Below are 23629 nucleotides of genomic sequence, written 5' to 3' on the forward strand. Positions count from 1 at the left end.
GCACTGACCCTCCCACAGCGCCCGCTCCCTCAGCGTTGACCCCTTGACAGTGCCCGCTCCCTCAGCACTGACCCTCCCACAGCGCCCGCTCCCTCAGCGTTGACCCCTTGACAGTGCCCGCTCCCTCAGCACTGACCCTCCCACAGCGCCCACTCCCTCAGCACTGACCCTCCCACAGCGCCCGCTCCCTCAGCACTGACCCTCCCACAGCGCCCGCTCCCTCAGCGTTGACCCCTTGACAGTGCCCGCTCCCTCAGCACTGACCCTCCCACAGCACCCGCTCCCTCAGCGTTGACCCCTTGACAGTGCCCGCTCCCTCAGCACTGACCCTCCCACAGCGCCCACTCCCTCAGCACTGACCCTCCCACAGCGCCCGCTCCCTCAACGCTGACCCCTTGACAGCGCCCGCTCCCTCAGCGCTGACCCCTCGACAGCACCCTCTGCCTCCCCTCGTCCCGGGCACAAGTGCAGATTTGTCGCCCCTTCCCGAATAGCCCCTTCTCACGTTTGGGGTGGGGGGGGAGGGGGGGCGGGGTGGAGAAAAATGACTGGTGATCACGTGACCTGCCCACCTCATAACGACGTCTCATTGGCGCCCAACGTCAATCGGGAGTGAACCCTCTCTCCACCCCTCCCCCTCTCCCCCCCCCCCCCAGCCAGCGCCAGGCGTCAGTTAACTGTCAGAGAGAATCCCCAGCTTTGAATGCCTGACCATGAGCCCCCAACATTCTGGTTGGAATCTCCCCTCCCACAACCTTCCCCTCCAACTGTCCTCGGTCCCTTGACCACGACCTAGCGACCGGGGAAGGGAGGGTTAAAAAAACACCTCGAGCGGACTCTGGAATCGGACTCCAATCCACTCGGATTGAGTGTCAAGGGTGGTTTTTGTTTTGTTTTGTTATCTCTCTCTCTCTCTCTCACTCTCACTGTCTCTCTCTCTCTCTCTCTCCCCTTTCTCCGTCTCTCGCTCAGAAAGAAAGGCAGCTCCTTTTCCCACCTACTCCTCCTCGTTTCCCCTTCCTCAACTCCCAACTCCTTCCTATCAGGCAAATCAAAGACAGCCATGTCTCAGGTGAGCAGCTAACAGGCTTTTGACCCCATTCCCCCCCCCCCCACCCCCTCCCCCAGCTCCTTGGCGACCGTCAGTCCTCATTTTCCACAGGCGGATCCTCAGATAAGACGGGCCGAGATAAGGAGGGCGCGTCGGGTTGGGGTCTGTCAGGAGACAGGTGAGCGTCGTCGATGTCTCAAATGTGCCTGGGACACTGGGCGGGGCAGGATGCTTGGGGGCAGGTGGGGGTGGGATGGAGGGTACCTCATGATGCGAGAAGGCCTTGCTTGACGACGCCTCACCAGAGGGGGCCTGAGTTAGGCCTCGCTTGACGACGCCTCCACCAGAGGAGGCTTGAGTTAGGCCTTGCTTGACGACGCCTCTGCCAGAGGGGGCCGAAGTTAGGCCTCGCTTGACGATGCCTCACCAGAGGGGGCCTGAGTTAGGCCTCGCTTGACGACGCCTCACCAGAGGGGGCCTGAGTTGGCCTCACTTGACGATAACTCCACCAGAGGGGGCCTGAGTGAGGCCTTGCTTGACGACGCCTCACCAGAGGGGGCCTGAGTTGGCCTCGCTTGACGATAACTCCACCAAAGGGGGCCTGAGTGAGGCCTTGCTTGACGACGCCTCCGCCAAAGGAGTCCTGAGTTAGCCTCGCTTGACGACGCCTCTACCAGAGGGGGCCTGAGTTAGGCCTCGCTTGACGACACCTCCGCCAGAGGGGGCCTGAGTTAGCCTCGCTTGACGACGCCTCACCAGAGGGGGCCTGAGTTGGCCTCGCTTGACGATAACTCCACCAGAGGGGGCCTGAGTGAGGCCTTGCTTGACGACGCCTCCGCCAAAGGAGTCCTGAGTTAGCCTCGCTTGACGACGCCTCTACCAGAGGGGGCCTGAGTTAGGCCACGCTTGACGATGCCTCTGCCAAAGGGGGCCTGAGTGAGGCCTCGCTTGACGACACCTCCGCCAGAGGGGGCCTGAGTTAGCCTCGCTTGACGATGCCTCTGCCAAAGGGGGCCTGAGTGAGGCCTCGCTTGACGACACCTCCGCCAGAGGGGGCCTGAGTTAGCCTCGCTTGACGACGCCTCCACCAGAGGGGGCCTGCGTTAGGCCTCGCTTGACCACGCCTCCGCCAGAGGAGGCTTGAGTTAGGCCTTGCTTGACGACGCCTCCACCAGAGGGGGCCTGCGTTAGGCCTCACTTGACGACGCCTCCGCCAGAGGAGGCTTGAGTTAGGCTTTGCTTGACGACGCCTCCGCTAGAGGGGCCTAAGTTAGGCCTCGCTTGGCGACGCCTCACCAGAGGGGGTCTGAGTTAGATCTCGCTTGACGACGCCTCCGCCAGAGGAGGCTTGAGTTAGGCCTTGCTTGACGACGCCTCTGCCAGAGGGGACCTGAGTTAGGCCTCGCTTGACGACGCCTCCGCCAGAGGGGCCTAAGTTAGGCCTCACTTGACGACGCCTCACCAGAGGGGGCCTGAGTTGGCCTCACTTGACGATGCCTCCACCAGAGGAGGCCTGAGTTAGGCCTCGCTTGATGATGCCTCCTCCAGAGGAGGCCTGAGTTAGGCCTCGCTTGATGCCTCCGCCAGAGTGGCCTGAATTAGGCCTCGCTTGATGACACCTCCGCCAGAGGGGGCCTGGGTTAGGCCTTGCTTGATGACACCTCCACCAGAGGAGGCCTGAGTTAGGCCTCGCTTGATGACGCCTCTGCCAGAGGAGGCCTGAGTTAGGCCTCGCTTGATGACGCCTCCGCCAGAGGGGGCCTGGGTTAGGCCTTGCGTGATGACACCTCCACCAGAGGATGCCTGAGTTAGGCCTCGCTTGACAACGCCCCTCAGAGGAGGCCGGGGTAAGGCCTCGCTTGACAACGTCTCCTCCAGAAGAGGCCTATGTTCGGCCTTACTTGATGACACCCCTCAGAGGAGGATTGAGTTAGGCCTCGCTTGACGATGCCTCCTCCAGAAGAAGCCTATGTTCGGCCTCGCTTGATGATGCCCCTCGGATGAGGCCTGAGTTAGGCCTCGCTTGACGACGCCCCTCAGAGGAGGCCTGAGTTAGGCCTTGCTTGACGATGCCTCCGCCAAAGGAGTCCTGAGTTAGGCCTCGGTTGACGACACCTCCGCCAGATGGGGCCTGAGTTAGGCCTTGCTTGACGACGCCTCCACCAGAGAAGTCCTGAGTTAGGGCTCGCTTGACGATGCCTCCACCAGAGGAGGCCTGAGTTAGGCATCACTCGACAATGCCCCTCAGAGGAGGCTGGGGTTAGGACTCGCTTGACAACGCCTCCTCCAGAAGATGCCTATGTTCAGCCTTACCTGATGACACCCCTCAGAGGAGGCTTGAGTTAGGCGTCGCTTGACAAGGCCTCCTCCAGAAGAAGCCTAAGTTCGGCCTCGCTTGATGATGCCCCTCAGGTGAGGCTTGAGTTAGGCCTCGCTTGACAAGGCCTCCTCCAGAAGAGGCCTAAGTTCGGCCTCGCTTGATGATGCCCCTCAGAGGAGGCTTGAGTTAGGCCTTGCTTGATGATGCCTCCTCCAGAGGAGGCCTGAGTTAGGCCTTGCTTGACGACACCTCCTCCAGAAGAGGCCTATGTTTGGCCTCGCTTGATGATGCCCCTCAGAGGAGGCCTGAGTTAGGCCACGCTTGACGACGCCTCCGCCAGAGGGGGCCTGAGTTAGGCCTCACTTGACGACGCCTCCACTAGAGGAGGCCTGAGTTAGGCCTTGCTTGACGATGCCCGCCAGAGGAGGCCTGAGTTAGGCATCGCTCGACAACGCCCCTCTGAGGAGGCCTGAGTTAGGCCTCGCTTGATGACGCCCCTCATAGGCGGCCTGAGTTAGGCCTCACTTGACGACACCTCCTCCAGAAGAGGCCTACGTTCAGCCTCGCTTGATGATGCCCCTCAGTGGAGGCTTGAGTTAGGCCTCGCTTGACGTAGCCCCTTAGAGAAGGCCTGAGTTAGGCCTTGCTTGACGATGCCTCCTCCAGAAGAGGCCTAAGTTTGGCCACGCTTGATGACGCCCCTCAGAGGAGGCTTGAGTTAGGCCTTGCTTGACGATGCACCACAGAGGAAATCTTGGTTAGGCCTCGCTTGACAACGCCCCTCAGAGGAGGCCTGATTTAGGCCTCGCTTGACGATACCTCCGCCAGAGGAGGCCTGAGTTAGGCCTTCCTTGACGACACCCCCCCGGGAGGAGCCTGAATTAGGCTTTGCTTGAAGATGCCCACCGTAGAGGAGGCCTGAGCCAGGCTGAGTGGGTAGTGGCAGTGTCCCTAACCTCGGATGGACGATGGATATGACCCAGCCCAAACCAAACGCCCCCACCCTCTCCCAGGACCCCGAGGAAGGGGTTCCTCAGAGGTTCGGACATCGGGGAGTACTCCATTGTTGCCGGTAGACACCATGAAAAGGCCGCGATGGCCCCAGCCTACATACCCCTCTCTGTCTCCACGGTGGGAGGTGAGGAAACTCATCACGAGTGGGGATGGCTGTGGTTGTTCGTTGGGGGGTGGAAAGGAGCAGTCAGCATTCTGTTGAAGCCAACAATTGCCACCCTCACTCACTGTCACCCACAGCCCAAGTGGAGTGGGTAGTTCTGTGGACCCACCCCAATGCGTGGGCCAATCAGATTCTCCCTGAGGGTCCCACAGAGCGTCCTGGATGTTGAGGCTGGAGGGGGTGACAGAGATAGGGAGGGGGTGTAGGGGGCTGGAGGGGGTGACAGGGATAGGGAGGGGGTGTAGGGGGCTGGAGGGGGTGACAGGGATAGGGAGGGGGTGTAGGGGGTTGTATTGTGCTCAGTTTGACTCCATGCTTTCTTTGCTCCCCACTCCCCTGCCCCACTGTATGCCCTCAGGGTAGAGTTAGCGATGGCGAGGGCGATCGACCTTTGACCCCGGTCAAGCGAGCAATCAACAAGGCCTCGACTGGAATGAGGAGCCTCCGTCAGAAGCTGCAGATCAGGAACAGGCTGGCCCGGGAATGCCTGGCCGAATTCTTCGGGGAATACATGCTCATTGTAAGTCCAAATGGTTCCCCGCTCCTCCACCCCGCCTCCCTACGTTCCCCCTCCCTCCGTCTCCGGGTTGCACTCCGACCCCGTCTCCCGCCTGCACCATTCCTAAACCTTCACAGAGTAATGCTCCCTCTACACTGTTCCCCCCCACATCCCAAAGACAGGGACAGGGTTAGATACAGAGTAAAGCTCCCTCTACACTGTCCCCCCCACATCCCAGGGACAGCACGGGGTTAGATACAGAGTAAAGCTCCCTCTACACTGTCCCCCCCACATCCCAGGGACAGCACGGGGTTAGATACAGAGTAAAGCTCCCTCTACACTGTCCCCCCCCATCCCAGGGACAGCACGGGTTTAGACACAGAGTAAAGCTCCCTCCACACTGTCCCCCCAATCCCAGGGACAGGGACAGCCCGGGGTTAGATACAGAGTAAAGCTCCCTCTACGCTGTCCCCCCCATCCCAGGGACAGGGACAGCACGGGGTTAGATACAGAGTAAAGCTCCCTCTACACTGTCCCCCCCACATCCCAGGGACAGCACGGGGTTAGACACAGAGTAAAGCTCCCTCCACACTGTGTCTAATGAGTCCATGGGAGTGCTCTCTCCATTGAAAGCCCCTCAGTTCCTCTCCGGCCCAGCTTCCTCAGCACATTCCCAGCTGCGTCCTGTACTGATGAGAAAACTCTCCTTTCCCAGCTCATGGGCACAGCGGCAGTGGCTCAAGTGGTGACAAACTTCGATCAGAAAGGGACCTATTTATCGATTAACATTGGCTATGCTGCTGGAGTTCTGTTTGGGATCTACGCCTCAGTTGGAGTCTCAGGTACACCACGATCTTTCAGAGTTTATACACAGACTAACAGATACCCAGGGAGGGAGTTACAGACTGGAGTCTAATCGAGGGATTCGGGGTGGGTTATATACAGAATAACAGATACCCGGGAGGGAGTTACAGACTGGAGTCTAATCGAGGGGTTCGGGGTGCGTTATATACAGAATAACAGATACCCCGGGAGGGAGTTACAGACTGGAGTCTAATCGAGGGATTCGGGGTGGGTTATATACAGAATAACAGATACCCAGGGAGGGAGTTACAGACTGGAGTCTAACCGAGGGATTCGGGGTGGGTTATATACAGAATAACAGATACCCCGGGAGGGAGTTACAGACTGGAATCTAATCGAGGGGTTCGGGGTGGGGTATATACAGAATAACAGATACCCGGGGAGGGAGTTACAGACTGGAATCTAATCGAGGGGTTCGGGGTGGGTTATATACAGAATAACAGATACCCGGGAGGGAGTTACAGACTGGAGTCTAATCGAGGGATTCGGGGTGGGTTATATACAGAATAACAGATACCCCGGGAGGGAGTTACAGACTGGAATCTAATCGAGGGGTTCGGGGTGGGGTATATACAGAATAACAGATACCCAGGGAGGGAGTTACAGACTGGAATCTAATCGAGGGGTTCGGGGTGGGTTATATACAGAATAACAGGTACCTGGGAGGGAGTTACAGACTGGAATCTAATCGAGAGGTTCGGGGTGGGTTATATACAGAATAACAGATACCCCGGGAAGGGTTTACAGACTGGAATCTAATCGAGGGGTTCGGGGTGGGTTATATACAGAATAACAGATACCCCGGGAGGGAGTTACAGACTGGAATCTAATTGAGGGGTTCGGGGTGGGTTATATACAGAATAACAGATACCCAGGAGGGAGTTACAGACTGGAATCTAATCGAGGGATTCGGGGTGGGTTATATACAGAATAACAGATACCCCGGGAGGGAGTTACAGACTGGAATCTAATCGAGGGGTTCGGGGTGGGGTATATACAGAATAACAGATACCCGGGGAGGGAGTTACAGACTGGAATCTAATCGAGGGGTTCGGGGTGGGTTATATACAGAATAACAGATACCCGGGAGGGAGTTACAGACTGGAATCTATTCGAGGGGTTCGGGGTGGGTTATATACAGAATAACAGATACCCGGGAGGGAGTTACAGTCTAAAATCTAATCGAGGGGTTTGGGGTGGGTTATATACAGAATAACAGATACCCTGGAGGGAGTTACAGACTGGAATCTAATCGAGGGGTTCGGGGTGGGTTATATACAGAATAACAGATACCCAGGAGGGAGTTACAGACTGGAATCTAATTGAGGGGTTTGGGGTGGGTTATATACAGAATAACAGATACCCTGGAGGGAGTTACAGACTGGAATCTAATCGAGGGGTTCGGGGTGGGTTATATACAGAATAACAGATACCCGGGAGGGAGTTACAGACTGGAATCTAATCGAGGGGTTCGGGGTGGGTTATATACAGAATAACAGATACCCGGGAGGGAGTTACAGACTGGAATCTAATCGAGGGGTTCGGGGTGGGTTATATACAGAATAACAGATACCCGGGAGGGAGTTACAGACTGGAATCTAATCGAGGGGTTCGGGGTGGGTTATCTACACAATAACAGATGCCTGAGTGTGTCGTTGCTAATTTGATATTGAATCCAGTTTCGCTGGTTGTCAGTGATCCTGTGAACTGTGCAGACAATCTTCTGTTATTTTTATATCTCATGTACATTTTCTTTTTGTTCAAAAATACATGGACCAATCGGTCAGTATATCAATGCAGGAGTTAATGGTTGAAGGGAGGGTTGTTCAGTGGGTCAGATAAAGCTTCTGTTGAGAGCTCTGTTCCCAATGAGAGGGTCTCGCTGACTTCATGCCTTTACACTGAGTGTACTGTAATGTGGTCCAGAGTTTGTGTGTGAGTGCGAGTGTGTGTGTTTGTGAGTGTGTGTGTCTATGTGAGTGCGTGTGTGTGAGAGTGTGATTGTGTGTGAGATTGATTGTGTGTGTGTGTGTGTGAGTGATTTGTGTGTCTGTGTGTATGTGAATGATTCTGTGTGTGTGTATGTGTGTGTGTGTGTGTCTGTGTGTGTGAGTGTGTGTGTGTGAGTGTGTGTGTGTGAGTGTGTGTCTGTGTGTGTGTGTCTGTGTGTGTGAGTGTGTGTGTGTGTCTGTGTGTGTGTGTATGTGTGTGTGTGAGTGATTTTGTGTGTGCGTGTGTGTGAGAGAGAGAGGGATTTTGTGTGTGTGTGTCTGTGTGTCTGTGTCTGTGTCTGTGTGTGTGTGTCTGTGTGTGTGTCTATGTGTCTGTGCGTGTGTCTGTGTGTGTGAGTGTGTGTGTGTGTCTGTGTGTGTCTGTGTCTGTGTCTGTGTGAGAGAGAGAGTCTGGGTGTGTGTTGTTCGCTTCCTATCCTGTGAACAGTTGGTTCAGTTTCGACAGGAGATGCGTCTGAGTGATACCTGGGGCTCCAAAGGTTAAGTCATCACCTGGGAGCAATGAGATAAAACTGGAGATTGTTTTCCCTGGAATCTAGAAGGGCAAGGGTTGATTTACAGACGCAATGACGGGTCCGCTTTTGTTCCAAGTATCTGTCAGCACTTGGGCGGAACACTCGAGGTCACAGAGACCCTTCAGTCCAACCCATCCATGCTGACAAGATATCCTAACCCAATCTAGTCCCATTTGCCAGCACTTGGCCCATATCCCTCCAAACCCTTCCCATTCATGTCCCCATCCCGATGCCTTTTCAATGTTGTCATTGTACCAGCCTTTAGCTTAAAAATGTGTTGCTGGAAAAGCGCAGCAGGTGAGGCAGCATCAAAGGAGCAGGAGGATCGACGTTTCGGGCATCAGCCCTTCTTCAGGAATCTTATGCCCGAAACATCAAATCTCCTGCTCCTTGGACGCTGCCTGACCTGCTGCGCTTTTCCAGCAACACATTTTTCAGCTCTGATCTTCAGCATCTGCAGTCCTCACTTTCTCCTAATCGTACCAGCCCCCACCACTTCCTCTGGCAGCTCATTCCACACACCTACCACCCTCTGTGTGAAAAAGTTGCCCCTCAGGTCCCTTTTCCCCTCTCACCCTAAACCTATGCCCCTCTAGTTCTGGACTCCCCCCACCGCGGGGGAACAGACCTTGTCCATCCACCCTACTTACCGGGGCAGGCGATGGCGGGTCGCGGGCCCAGTGCTGGCAAACGGGATTAGGCGTCGCGGTTGGCACGGAGATGGTGGGCCGAATGGCCCCGGTTCCTGTTCCTGTTCGGCCGACGTGGATGACCCTCCCTGTGTCGGCCCAGGTCAGGATGGTCGCCGGGTCAAAGCGGAGCTCACCGCTCTTCTGATTTGTTCATTTTTTTATTCACCTCTGACACCCACCCCCCCCACCGACCCCCCCCCACCCCCCCCCCCCCACCACCCCACCCCCCAGGGGCTCACCTGAACCCGGCGGTGACCTTCAGCCTGTGCGTCCTGGGACGGTTTCCCTGGAAAAAGCTTCCGTTCTACACCATCTCCGAGTGCCTGGGGTCATTCGTCGCCTCGGCAACCACGTTCACCCTCTACTACGGTAAGGCTGGCGGGGCAAACGTTGGCGGGGCTGGGGGGGTAGGGGGCGTCAAGTGGGCGTCCGCCCCCCCCCCCCCCCCCCCCCATCTCAGGACTTGGCCACCCGGAGGACTCCCACTGAGGGGTTGCAGCGCTGTGGGTGGCGGGAGGCCAGTACTGCAGCATGATGTGTTGACATGGCCTTGGAGGGGGGTGCAGTGCCGCCAGTGGCGGGAGGTCGATACTGCAGCGTGACACGTTGACATGGTCTCGGAGGGGGCTGCAGCGCCAGCGGTGGTGGGAGGCCGGTACAGCAGTGTGGCGTGTTGCTGTAGCCTCAGAGGGTGTTGCAGTGCCGCCAGTGGCGGGAGGCTGGTACTGCAGCGTGACATGTTGACATGACCTTGGTGGGGGTTGCAGCACCGCTAGTGGTGGGAGGCTGGTACTGCAGCGTGACATGTTGACATGACCTTGGAGGGAGCTGCATCGCCAAGTTCCCCGTATGCTCCTCGGGAGGGTGGCGTTACAAGTTCAGCTTACTATCTGGGGAGGGACCTCGCCATGGGATCTTCCTGTGCATACGATGTCAATTTCAATTGTACTTTGCTGGCTCTACTTCCCACTCCCTCAGCGCTGACCCTCTGACAGCACCTGCTCCCTCAGCACTGACCCTCCGACATCGCCCACTACTTCAGCACTGACCCTCCCACAGCACCCACTCCCTCAGCACTGACCCTCTGACAGCGCGCCCTCCCTCAGCACTGACACTCCAACATCGCCTACTCCCTCAGCGCTGACCCTCTGACAGTGCCCGCTCCCTCAGCACTGACCCTCCGACAGTGCTCACTCCCTCAGCACTGACCCTCCGACAGCACCCACTCCCTCAGCACTGACCCTCTGACAGCGCCCACTCCCTCAGCACTGACCCTCCGACAGTGCTCACTCCCTCAGCACTGACCCTCTGACAGCACCCCCCTCCCTCAGCACTGACCCTCCGACAGTGCTCACTCCCTCAGCACTGACCCTCTGACAGCGCCCACTCCCTCAGCACTGACCCTCCGACAGTGCTCACTCCCTCAGCACTGACCCTCTGACAGCGCCCACTCCCTCAGCACTGACCCTCCGACAGTGCTCACTCCCTCAGCACTGACCCTCTGACAGCGCCCCACTCCCTCAGCACTGACCCTCTGACAGCGCCCCACTCCCTCAGCAGTGAAGTGAATGATGTCGCTGCTCCCTCTGTCTAGACGCCATCCAAGAGTTCTCTGGTGGCAATCTGACCGTGCGTGGGCCGAGGGGAACAGCTGGCATCTTTGCGACGTATCCCGTGGAGTATCTGTCTGTCCGCAACGGCTTCATAACTGAGGTAAGCGGCTATCGACTCTCGTAGTGGTTGCGTTGGTCACCTCGCCGTGGAGACGGACCCCTCCACCCATCACTGTCATTCAATATGGCGGATCCTAGAGCGGTGTCCCTCTCCCTGCCCACCCTTCCACATCCTTTCTCACCCCCCACCCAGTCCCTTTACCTCTGCCTGAAACTTGCTCGAGGACACTCCTATTTTGGAAGCCCATTCTCCCAAGGTGGTTGGGGGTAGTGGGGGGGAGGGGGGGGTGCTGAATGGCCTCCAGCCATTACTGGTTGGTCTTGTCAGCTCCTGCAAGGGGACCGATTCCGTCCACGTCTGACCCCCCCTCTCCCTCCCTCAGGACATGAGGCTGCCTCAGCCTTCCCCCTTGAAACAGTCCCCTCTCTTTGAGTGTATAACCCCCCTCCTCACCGTCTTGCGAACAGACCCCTGGTTGATCTTTCTGCACACCTTCCACAGTTGGTAAAACACTGTATTCTGTTCTCTCACCCTGATGTACTTATGGAAGGTAGGACTGGACGTTACCAGGGTTGGAAGGTCTGAGCTACAGGGAGAGGCTGAACAGGCTGGGGCTGTTTTCCCTGGAGCGTCGGAGGCTGAGGGGGTGACCTTATAGAGGTTTATAAAACCATGAGGGGGCATGTATAGGGTAAATAGACAAGGTCTTTTCCCTGGGGTGGGGGGGGTCCAGAAGTAGAGGGGCACAGGTTTAGGGTGAGAGGGGAAAGGGACCTGAGGGGCAACTTTTTCACACAGAGGGTGGTACGTGTGTGGAATGAGCTGCCAGAAGAAGTGGTGGAGGCTGGTACAATTGCAACATTTAAAAGGCATCTGGATGGGGACATGAATAGGAAGGGTTTGGAGGGATATGGGCCAAGTGCTGGCCAATGGGACTAGATTAGGTTGGGATATCTGGGTCGGCATGGACGGGTCGGACAAAAGGGTCTGTTTCTGTGCTGTACTTCTTTATGACTGGCCAGGATGGCTCGCAAAATACTACTTTTCACTGTCTCGCGGTGTACGTGACAACAATAAATCAAATAAAATCAAAATCCCCTAGTATTCATTTCCTCTCCCCAACCCTGTAAATGATTCCATTAGCTTTCCGAGATTCCCTCGACTAATTCCTCACAGGAAGGGGTTAGCCTGATGAGGATGGGAGTGCAGAGGGGGTGACTTCCTCTCCTTCTCCTCCTCAACCCCAACATCACCATGAACCCCAACATCAACACCACCAACCCCAACACCCCCAACCCCAACACCACCAATCCCAACATCACCATGAACCCCATGATGGTGTTGGGGTTAGTGATGTTGGGGTTGGTGGTGTTGGGGTTGGTGATGTTGGGGTTGGTGATGTTGGGGTTGGTGGTGTTGGGGTTGGTGATGTTGGGGGTGGTGATGTTGGGGTTGGTGGTGTCGGGGTTGGTGATGTCAGGGTTGGTGATGTCAGGGTTGGTAATGTTTGGGTTGGTGGTGTCGGGTTTGGTGGTGTCGGGGTTGGAGATGTTGGGATTGGTGATGTTGGGGTTGGTGATGTTGGGGTTGGTGATGTTGGGGTTGGTGATGTTGGGGTTGGTGGTGTCGGGGTTGGTGATGTCGGGGTTGGTGGTGTCGGGGTTGGTGATGTTGGGGTTGGTGGTGTTGGGGTTGGTGGTGTTGGGGTTGGTGATGTTGGGGTTGGTGATGTTGGGGTTGGTGGTGTCGGGGTTGGTGATGTTGGGGTTGGTGGTGTTGGGGTTGGTGATGTTGGGGTTGGTGATGTCGGGGTTGGTGGTGTCGGGGTTGGTGGTGTTGGGGTTGGTGATGTTGGGGTTGGTGATGTTGGGGTTGGTGGTGTTGGGGTTGGTGATGTTGGGGTTGGTGATGTTGGGTTGGTGGTGTTGGGGTTGGTGGTGTTGGGGTTGGTGATGTTGGGGTTGGTGATGTTGGGGTGGGTGGTGTTGGGGTTGGTGGTGTTGGGATTGGTGATGTTGGTGTTGGTGGTGTTGGGGTTGGTGATGTCGGGGTTGGTGGTGTCGGGGTTGGTGATGTTGGGGTTGGTGATGTTGGGGTTGGTGATGTCGGGGTTGGTGGTGTCGGGGTTGGTGATGTTGGGGTTGGTGATGATGGGGTTGGTGGTGTTGGGGTTGGTGATGTCGGGGTTGGTGGTGTCGGGGTTGGTGGTGTCGGGGTTGGTGATGTTGGGGTTGGTGATGTTGGGGTTGGTGGTGTTGGGGTTGGTGGTGTTGGGGTTGGTGATGTTGGGGTTGGTGATGTTGGGGTTGGTGGTGTTGGGGTTGGTGATGTCGGTGTCTGGTCTGGGGTCCATTGTGGCTTCCAGTAACAGTCTTGGGGATGTCCCCGTGTCCTGAGTCACAGCGCTAAACTCGATCTCTCTCCCCCCCCCCAGGTCATTGGCACCGCTGTTTTGTTGATTTGCGTCTTGAGTGTTGGCGACGCCAAAAATGCTGGTGCCCCGCCTTTCATCCAGCCGTTGCTGATCTCGGTCTCGGTACTCGTCATCGGTGCTGCTATGGGTGCCAACACCGGCTACGCCATCAACCCAGCGAGAGACCTCGGACCCAGACTCTTCACCTTCGTGGCTGGCTGGGGGACTGAAGTTTTCAAGTATGACCCAGTCTTTGCTCACCAGGCGCCCAGCAATGTCCCCGCGCAGGCAAACTCTGGGGAGCTACCGAAACAGCTCCACGCCAAAACAAGCACCCATGCAATTGACACAGGACTGACCCCCATTCAGCTGGATGGCACGGTGGCTCAGTGGTTAGCACCGCTGCCTCACAGCGCCAGGGTCCCAGCTTCAACTCACAGCCTCGGGCAACTGTCTGTGTGGAGTTCACACATTCTTCCAGTGTCTGTCTGGGTTTGTTCCAGGTGCTCCAGTTTCCTCCCGCAGTCCAAACACGTGCAGATTAGGGTGGGTTGGCCATGCTAAATTGTCCCATAGTGCCCCAGGGATGTACAGGTTAGGGTGGATTGGCCATGCTAAATTGTCCCGTAGTGCCCAGGGATGTGTGGGTTAGGGTGGATTGGCCATGCTAAATTGTCCCATAGTGCCCAGGGATGTGTGGGTTAGGGTGGATTGGCCATGCTAAATTGTCCCGTAGTGCCCAGGGATGTGCAGGTTGGGGTGGATTGGCCATGCTAAATTGTCCCCCGTAGTGCCCAGGGATGTGTGGGTTAGGGTGGATTGGCCATGCTAAATTGTCCCATAGTGCCCAGGGATGTGTGGGTTAGGGTGGATTGGCCATGCTAAATTGTCCCATAGTGCCCAGGGATGTGCAGGTTGGGGTGGATTGGCCATGCTAAATTGTCCCGTAGTGCCCAGGGATGTGCAGGTTGGGGTGGATTGGCCATGCTAAATTATCCCCCGTCGTGCCCAGGGATGTGCAGGTTAGGGTGGATTGGCCATGCTAAATTATCCCCCGTCGTGCCCAGGGATGTGCAGGTTGGGGTGGATTGGCCATGCTAAATTATCCCCCGTCGTGCCCAGGGATGTGCAGGTTAGGGTGGATTGGCCGTGCTAAATTGTCCTGTCGTGTTAGGTGCATTAGTCAGAGGAAAATGGGTCTGGGTGGGTTCCTCTTTGGAGTGGACTGGTTGTTTCCACACTGTAGGGAATCTAATCACGGAATGACAAACCTGCCCAAAAGCCACTTAGATTTAACGTACAATTTACTTGTCGTGATTTGGATAGACAGCACGGACAGAATTTCCATTACCTGCACAACTTAACAATATTCACCTACAATCCTCAAAAGTCTGCAAGTTGTTTTGCCTGGGGAGGCACAGAATGATGTCGAATTTACTTTTGATTGGGATGTGGGAGATAGAATTGAGGTAACTTGCCTGATTAAATTTCATGTTTCAAACCACTAGGTGGTTTGCATGTATTTACCTCAGGATGTACAAAGTTACATTGAATCTCCATGCACGTCATCCACTCACGATCTCAGGGAACCTCCTCCCATTTCGCGTTGGGAGGCACGGAATAATGCAGACTTCGCGTGGGATTTTGCAGAATTCCACACAACCTGCATAACTTGACAGATTGACTTGCAACCGCAGGAACGGGGTTGGGGAAGGGGGGAGTGGGATTTGCAACCATTTTGCTTCAGAGGTGCAGAGAATTTGTACAATCAGCGTGTACTTGAGGGACCAAACGTACATTACAGCAGGGAATTTGGATAAGGGTGCTCGGAATTGTGCAGGAGTAACATATAGTTTACATCAGAAGCAGATACCGTTTCCGTAATTTGCAAGAATTAGAGTGTATTTGCCTGGGCACGACCCAATGGATTAGATTAGATTCCCTACGGTGTGGAAACAGGCCCTTCGGCCCAACATTTCCACACCGACCCTCCGAGGAGTAACCCACCCAGACCCATTCCCCCCACGTTTACTAATTCACCTAACACTGCGGGACAATTTAGCATGGCCAATCCACCCTAACCTGCACATCCCTGGGCACTATGGGACAATTTAGCATGGCCAATCCACCCTAACCTGCACATCCCTGGGGCACTATGGGACAATTTAGCATGGCCAATCCACCCTAACCTGCACATCCCTGGGCACTATGGGACAATTTAGCATGGCCAATCCACCCTAACCTGCACATCCCTGGGCACTATGGGACAATTTAGCACGGCCAATCCACCCTAACCTGCACATCCCTGGGGCACTATGGGACAATTTAGCATGGCCAATCCACCCTAACCTGCACATCCCTGGGGCACTATGGGACAATTTAGCATGGCCAATCCACCCTAACCTGCACATCCCTGGGCACTATGGGACAATTTAGCATGGCCAATCCACCCTAACCTGCACATCCCTGGACACTAGGGGACAATTTAGCATGGCCAATCCACCCTAACCTGCACCATCCCTGGGCACTAGGGGACAATTTAGCATGGCCAATCCACCCTAACCTCCACATCTTTGGATTGTGGGAGAAAACTGGAGCACCCGGTGGAAACCCACACAGACACAGGGGTTGGGGGGGGGGGGGGTGCGGCTGTAGAGAATGTGCAAACCCCACACAGACAGTTGCTCCAAGGGGGAGAATCGAACCTGGGTCCCTAGCACCGTAAGGCTGCAGTGCTAACCATTGAGCCACCGTGCCGCCCATAAACAGACTTACAGATTGACATCACATAGCCATTTATAGAGTCATAGAGATGTACAGCACGGAAACAGACCCTTCGGTCAAACCAGTCCATGCCGACCCAGATATCCCAACCCAACCTAGTCCCACCTGCCAGCACCCAGCCCATATCCCTCCAAACCCTTCCTATTCATATACCCATCCAGATGCCTTTTAAATGCTGTCATTGTACCAGCCTCCACCACATCCTCTGGCAGCTCATTCCATACACGTACCACCCTCAGTGTGAAAAAGTTGCCCCTTAGTTCTCTTTTATATCTTTCCCCTCTCACCCTAAACCTATGCCCCTCTAGTTCTGGACTCCCCCACCCCAGGGAAAAGACTTTGCCTATTTACCGTATCCATGCCCCTCATGATTTTATAAACCTCTATAAGGTCACCCCTCAGCCTCCGATGCTCCAGGAAAAACAGCCCCAGCCTGTTCAGCCTCTCCCTGTAGCTCAGATCCTCCAACCCTGGCAACATCCTTGTAAATCTTTTCTGAACCCTTTCAAGTTTCACAACATCCTTCCAATAGGAAGGAGACTAGAATTGCACGCGATATTCCAACAGTGGCCTAACCAATGTCCTGTACAGCCGCAACATGACCTCCCAACTCCTGTACTCAATACTCTGACCAATAAAGGAAAGCATACCAAACGCTGCCTTCACTATCCTATCTACCTGCGACTCCACTTTCAAGGAGCTATGAACCTGCACTCCAAGGTCTCTTTGTTCAGCAACTCTCCCTTGGACCTTACCATTAAGTGTATAAGTCCTGCTAAGATTTGCTTTCCCAAAATGCAGCACCTCTCATTTATCTGAATTAAGCTCCATCTGCCACTTCTCAGCCCATTGGCCCATCTGGTCCAGATCCTGTTGTAATCTGGGATCCACCAATAATCAGAGATCCCTTTGCATATCGCCTGCTCAGAAAGAGCGTTAAATCTGCCCATAATTCACGTAAGCGGCTGACATCTGCATATAATCTGCATCGGAGGAGGAAATCAAATTGACATGACATACGGGTTAAGTTGGCGATTTTACAACAGGAACTATGGGAACGTTAACAGAACTCACGCGATCAGCCACACAGAATGCAACAACAGCATTTTTACAAACAGTTCTGGGGGGGGGAAATACAAAAAGTGTTGGTTTGAAGGCAGCACTGCGTTCAATTCTCGGCGACACATTAACAGGGAGGTTGTGGAGAGGGTGCAGAACAGGGTTTACCAGGGAGCTACCTGGATTAGGGAACGTGAGCTACAAGGAGAGGCTAGAAAATCCCGGATTGCTTTCTCTGGGAGTCTGAGGGGAGACTTGATAGAAGGCTGTAAGATGCACAGATAGGGGTGACTGTTAGAATACATTTCCCAGAGCTGACATATCTAATACCAGGAGTATGTATTTAAGCTGAGAGGGGGCAAGTTCCAAGGAGATGCGAGGGGCAAAGGAATCTACCATTCTTACCTGGTGTGGCCAACTTGTGACTCCAGACCCACAGCGATGTGGTTGACTCTTAACAGCACCCACTCCCTCAGCGCTGACCCACCGACAGCGCCCACTCACTCAGCGCTGACCCTCCGACAGCACCCACTCCCTCAGCGCTGACCCATCGACAGCACCCGCTCCCTCAGCACTGACCCTCCGACAGCACCCACTCACTCAGCGCTAACCCACCAACAGCACCTACTCCCTCAGCACTGATCCTCCGACAGCACCCACTCCCTCAGCGCTGACCCATCGACAGCACCCACTCCCTCAGCACTGACCCTCCGACAGCACCCGCTCCCTCAGCACTGACCCTCCGACAGCACCCACTCACTCAGCGCTGACCCACCGACAGCACCCATACAGTTGGAGGCTCACTGCTGAGTGAGTAGGACACTGTTGGAGGGCAGGCGCTGAGGGAGCAGGTACTATCGGAGGGTCAGTGCTGAGAGACTGGGCGCTGTGGGAGGGTCAGTGCTGAGGGAGCGGGCACTGTCGGAGGGTCAGTGCTGAGGGAGCGGGCACTGTCGGAGGGTCAGCGCTGAGGCAGTGGGCACTGTCGGAGGGTCAGCGCTGAGGCAGTGGGCACTATCGGAGGGTCAGTGCTGAGGCAGTGGGCACTGTCGGAGTGTCAGTGCTGATGGAGCGGGTGCTGTCGGAGGGTCAGCGCTGAGGGAGCGGGCACTGTCGGAGGGTCAGTGCTGAGGGAGCGGGCACTGTCGGAGGGTCAGTGCTGAGGGAGCGGGCATTATTGGTGGGTCAGCGCTGTGGGAGTGGGCACTGTCGGAGGGTCAGTACTGAGGGAGTGGGCACTGTCGGAGTGTCAGCGCTGAGGGAGGGGGCACTGTCGGAGGGTCAGCGCTGAGGGAGGGGGCACTGTTGGAGGGTCAGCGCTGATGGAGCGGGCCCCGTCCCGTAGATTTGAAATCCAACCCCTGATCGTTGTGTCTCTGACTGAATCATTGAAGGTGGCAGGAAAATAGGAGGAACAGGCACACTGGTTTGGGAAGGAGAAGGTGGGGGGCAGGGAAAATGGCTCCAACTGGGACCAGGCTAACCCTCTGTCTGTGTCCACAGGGCCGGGAATGGCTGGTGGTGGATCCCTATCGTCGCACCCCTGATTGGCGGTGTACTAGGCAGCCTGGCCTACACGCTCCTCATCGACCTGCACCACGCGGAGCCCGTCTCGGCCAAAGAGGAGGTGAAGGACGTCAAGGCTGAACCTCAAGCTGAGTCAGAGGAGGCCGCGGAGGAGCCTGTTTAGGAGTCTCGCCGGCAGTAGGCCCCGCCAACTTGTGCCGGGGATTTTCTTTTCGAAGGCCCGTAGAGTTTTCTCAACTCTCCCAGGTGACCGAGGCCTACCCCCTCAGGCTCAAGATGTCACCGATGTTTATTTAATCGCGGGGCCTCCGAGCGAGTGTCAATGACAAACCTGCACCTTTAGCAATCTCCACAAAACCAAAAACGAACGTTGATTCAGGGATCCGAGGACACCCTCCAAATCCCCTTCCCCCACTACCACCCCCATCACCCCCACCCCTTTCAACGGGCGCCAAGGGCAACCCAGCTCGGGCCTAACGAGGCAACAAAAGCCTGTTGGGGGTGGGGATTGAAATGTCAAGCTTCCGGCTGCCATTTCGTGTAATGCCAGCTCCGGGCCAGAATTTCCATCCCTAGAGAGGACCATACCGGGGTGAGGAGTGGGGGGTACAGGGTACCCAAGCTGCTCTCACTCCTTCCATCCCTCTCTGGGGCCACCACTGAACCTGGAAGCAGTGTCAATGAGCGGAAGGAGGGGCAGGAAGGGACGGTGGGGAGGAAGAGGAACTCCACAGGCCTCAAATGGATCCTGGAGTAGATTTGGGGGTTGGAGCGGGAAGCGGGGGAATTTGGAGGCTGACATGGGGTGTTCTGGTGAGGGAGGGGGGTCTTAACTGAGGGAGGGCACAGTCCTCAACACGCAAAGGTTCCGATGTTGCAATATTTGAAGGAAAATGTTGATTTTTGGTGCACATTTTGAGGGCAATCCTCTCTCTGAAGAATGATTGAATTTAAAATATTTTATCGCTTTTCGATTCAATAAAATATTTAAATAAAACATGTCCCTGACCTTTCCCTGAGTCGCCCAGGTTTTGACTGAAGTTGCATTGCCATAGCGCCTCAGTTCGATCCACACCGTTTGGTAATTTCTTTCTCAAATTGCGATATTGTGACGGTTTCCGCACAGCAAGGTTCCACAAACAGAAAATATTTTTGGCTGTTCACTCAGTGCTGACCCTCCAACAGTGCCCGCTCCCTCAGCACTGACCCTCTGACAGTGCCCACTCCGTCAGCACTGACCCTCTGACAGTGCCCACTCCGTCAGCACTGACCCTCTGACAGTGCCCACTCCCTCAGCACTGACCCTCCAACAGTGCCCGCTCCTTCAGCACTGACTCTCCGACAGTGCCCGCTCCCTCAGCACTGACCCTCCGACAGTGCCCGCTCCCTCAGCACTGACCCTCCGACAGAGCCCGCTCCCTCAGCACTGACCCTCCCACAGCACCCACTCCCTCAGCACTGACCCTCCGACAGTGCCCGCTCCCTCAGCACTGACTCTCCGACAGTGCCCGCTCCCTCAGCACTGACCCTCCGACAGTGCCCGCCCCCTCAGCACTGACCCTCCGACAGTGCCCACTCCCTCAGCGCTGACCTTCTGACAGTGTCCACTCCCTCAGCACTGACCCTCTGATAGTGCCCACTCCCTCAGCACTGACCGTCCAACAGCGCCCGCTCCCTCAGCACTGACCCTTCGACAGAGCCCGTTCCCTCAGCACTGACCCTCTGACAGCACCCTCTCCCTCAGTACTGACTCTCCAACGGTGCCCACCCCCTCAGTACTGACCCTCCGATAGTGCCCACCCCCTCAGTACTGACTCTCCAACGGTGCCCACCCCCTCAGTACTGACCCTCCGATAGTGCCCACCCCCTCAGTACTGACCCTCCGACAGCGCCCACTCCTTCAGCACCGATTCTCTGACTGATTGTATGAGTTGCGTCAGTGTGTGTGTGGGGGTGTATGTGTGTCAATCAATATCTCAGACCTTCCCTCCCCCCCCCCCCCACCGACACTCAGTCACAGCAGGGTGTACCATCTACAAGACCCACTGCAGCCAGGCTCCTACGTCAGCACCTTCCCCAAACCCCGTCACCTCTACCCCGCTGGACGGGTTGGGGTGGGGAAGCAGAAACACGGGGAACACCAGCCCCTCTGTGACCCCCCCCCTCACACACACACCGTCCCGAAATATCTCGGCCGTTCCTTCGGGGTCAGAATCCTGGGACTCCCTCCCTAACGGGGGGCCCTGTGTCCCTACACCACACAGGGAAGGGGAGAGGGGAACTGGAGCAATTCAAGATGGCAGCTCACCCCCCCCCCCCCCCCACCTCCCCAGATCTTCTCGAGGTGGGGCAATTAGGGACGGGGACTAGATGCTGGGACCCAGCCAGCAACACCCACATTCTGTGGATGAACGTGGTTAAAAAATAATGACAGATCAATAACTGAGCAGGGAATCTGTCTTTCTGGCTGGTGCCCGTCGAGACAGGACTCCGTGACAAGATGGCTCCCTCAGTTCTCACCATCTCTGGAGTCAGACGGTAAGATTTCTTCGAAACCGACCGCAGAACGGAACAAGCGTTCGATTTTCCGATGCGCCAGCGCTGGACTGGGGTGGACGAGGGTCAGAAAGGCCAGGGCGTCCGGGGTAGGGGGGAGGGATATCAGGTATCCCGTGTCGTGCGCTGAGACTGTCCTTGAAGGAACTGAACCTGGCCATCAGTCTCTGCTCGTGCGATTCTGTGTTGCCCCCCGCCAAACCCCCCAACACCAATACGGAGTCACACGGCACGGAAACAGACCCTTGTGCCCTACCTGTCCGTCATCCCCAAACTAAACTAGACCTTCTCCCCGGGCCCTCTGAAACGTTCCTACCCATGTGCTCATCCAAATGTCTTTTAACTGTACCCACAATCCACCACTGGATCAGCGCTGAGGGAGTGGGCACTGTCAGAGGGTCAGGGCTGAGGGAGCGGGCTCTGTCGGAGGGTCAGCGCTGAGGGAGCGGGTGCTGTCGGAGGGTCAGCGCTGAGGGAGTGGGCTCTGTCGGAGGGTCGGTGCTGAGGGAGCGGGTGCTGTCGGAGGGTCAGCACTGAGGGAGTGGGTGCTGTCGGAGGGTCAGTGCTGAGGGAGCGGGTGCTGTCGGAGGGTCAGCGCTGAGGGAGCGGGCGCTGTCGGTGGGTCAGTGCCGAGGGAGGGGGTGCTGTTGGAGGGTTATCGCTGAGGGAGTGCACTGTCGGAGGGTCAGCACTGAGGGGGTGGGTGCTGTCGGAGGGTTATCGCTGAGGGAGCGGGCGCTGTCCAAGGGTCATTCTACACGCCCTCTGTGAAAAACATATCGCCCCCTCATGCCCTTTTCAAATCTTCCTTCTCTCACCTTAAAAATGTACCCCACCGCCTTGAAATCCCCCCCCATCCCCAGGAAAAGACAGCTGTCATTAACTCTATCTGTAATCCTCATGGTTTTATAAAGCTCTACGATGTCATCTCTCAACCTCCGACACTCCAGTGAAAAACGTCCCAGTCTATCCAGCCTCTCCTTCGAACTCAAACTCCCCCATTTCCGGCAACATCCTGGTAAATCTCTTCTGAACCCTCTCCAGTTTACAAATCTCCTTCCTGTAAAGGGTGAGCAGAACTGGACACAGTCCTCCAGACGAGGCCTCACCAATGTCCTGTACAACCCCAACATACAGTCGGAGAGATGTAAAGTGCAGAAACATACCCTTCGGCCCATATTGTCCATGCTGACCTGACATCCTAACCTAACATAGTCCCAGTTGGCCCATATCCCTCCAAACCCTTCCTATTCACGTCCCCATCCAGATGCCTTTTAAATGCTGTCATTGTACCAGCCTCCACCACTTCCTCTGGCAGCTCATTCCATACACGTACCACCCTCTGTATGAAATGGTTGCCCCTTAAGTCCCTTTTATACCTTGCCTCTCTCACCCGAAAATTCATGCAATCCCTATGTGCGGAAATAGACCCTTCGAAGAGTAACCCACCCAGACCCATTACCCCACCCTATTACTCTACATTTACTAATGTAGAGTAATGCACTTAACCTACACATCCCTGGGCACTATGGGGCAATTTAGCATGGCCAATCCACCCTAACCTGCACATCCCTGGGGCACTATGGGACAATTTAGCATGGCCAATCCACCCTAACCTGCACATCCCTGGGGCACTATGGGACAATTTAGCATGGCCAATCAACCCTAACCTGCACATCCCTGGGCATTACGGGACAATTTAGCATGGCCAATCCACCCTAACCTGCACATCCCTGGGCACTACGAGACAATTTAGCATGGCCAATCCACCCTAACCTGCACATCCCTGGGCACTAGGGGACAATTTAGCATGGCCAATCCACCCTAACCTGCACACCTCTGGGCACTATGGGACAATTTAGCATGGCCAATCCACCCTAACCTGCACATCACTGGGGCACTACGGGACAATTTAGCATGGCCAATCCACCCTAACCTGCACATTGGGAGGAAACCAGAGCACCTGGAGGAATCCCACGCAGATACCGTGGGAGAATGTGTAAACTCCACACAGACACACACCCTGCGGCTGGAATCGAACCCGGTTCCCTGGCACCGTGAGGCAGCGGTGCTAACCACTAAACCACCGTGTGGTTCTTCCCACTAGCTCTGGCCCACCCCAGGGAAAAGACCTTGTGTATCATCTTGAGGTCCCTTTTAAGCATTTCCCCCTTTGTCTTAAACCTATGCCCCTCTAATGTTGGTCTCTCCTACCCTGGGAGAAAGGGCTATCCACCCAGTCCATGCCCCTCATGATTTTATAAACCTCTATAAGGTCACCCCTCAGCCTCCAACGCTCCAGGGCTGACTCCCTCTATTTTGAAGGCTGTGTGTAAACTCTTTCGTACTGTTTTGACACCATGACAAATTGTTACGGTCCCTCTACCGTAATGGGTTTGACGTGGAGGCGCCGGTGTTGGACTGTGGGGTGGACAGAGTTAACAATCACCCAACACCAGGTCAGAGTCCAACAGGGTCATTTGGAA

The 23629-nt window shown here is 55.9% G+C and overlaps 1 protein-coding gene across 2 annotated transcripts; it reads left to right on the forward strand.

The window, feature by feature from the left end:
• Positions 1-698: 698 nt before the first annotated feature.
• On the forward strand, positions 699-19363 carry LOC140454045 (aquaporin-10-like). 2 transcript variants are annotated; one of them, XM_072549007.1, is made up of 7 exons: positions 699-1072; positions 4907-5068; positions 5763-5889; positions 9362-9499; positions 10725-10843; positions 13239-13456; positions 18564-19363. In XM_072549007.1, exons 1-7 carry the CDS (start codon positions 1064-1066, stop codon positions 18748-18750), a joined length of 960 nt encoding a protein of 319 aa, XP_072405108.1. In that variant the 5' UTR covers positions 699-1063; the 3' UTR covers positions 18751-19363. The 2 variants fall into 2 exon arrangements, with proteins under 2 accessions (XP_072405108.1, XP_072405109.1); XM_072549008.1 differs by lacking the exon at positions 699-1072 and adding an exon at positions 1154-1229.
• The last annotated feature ends 4266 nt before the right edge of the window (positions 19364-23629 follow it).

Source organism: Chiloscyllium punctatum, chromosome 28, assembly GCF_047496795.1.
Source record: "Chiloscyllium punctatum isolate Juve2018m chromosome 28, sChiPun1.3, whole genome shotgun sequence".
Classification (NCBI taxonomy): Eukaryota; Metazoa; Chordata; class Chondrichthyes; order Orectolobiformes; family Hemiscylliidae; genus Chiloscyllium; species Chiloscyllium punctatum.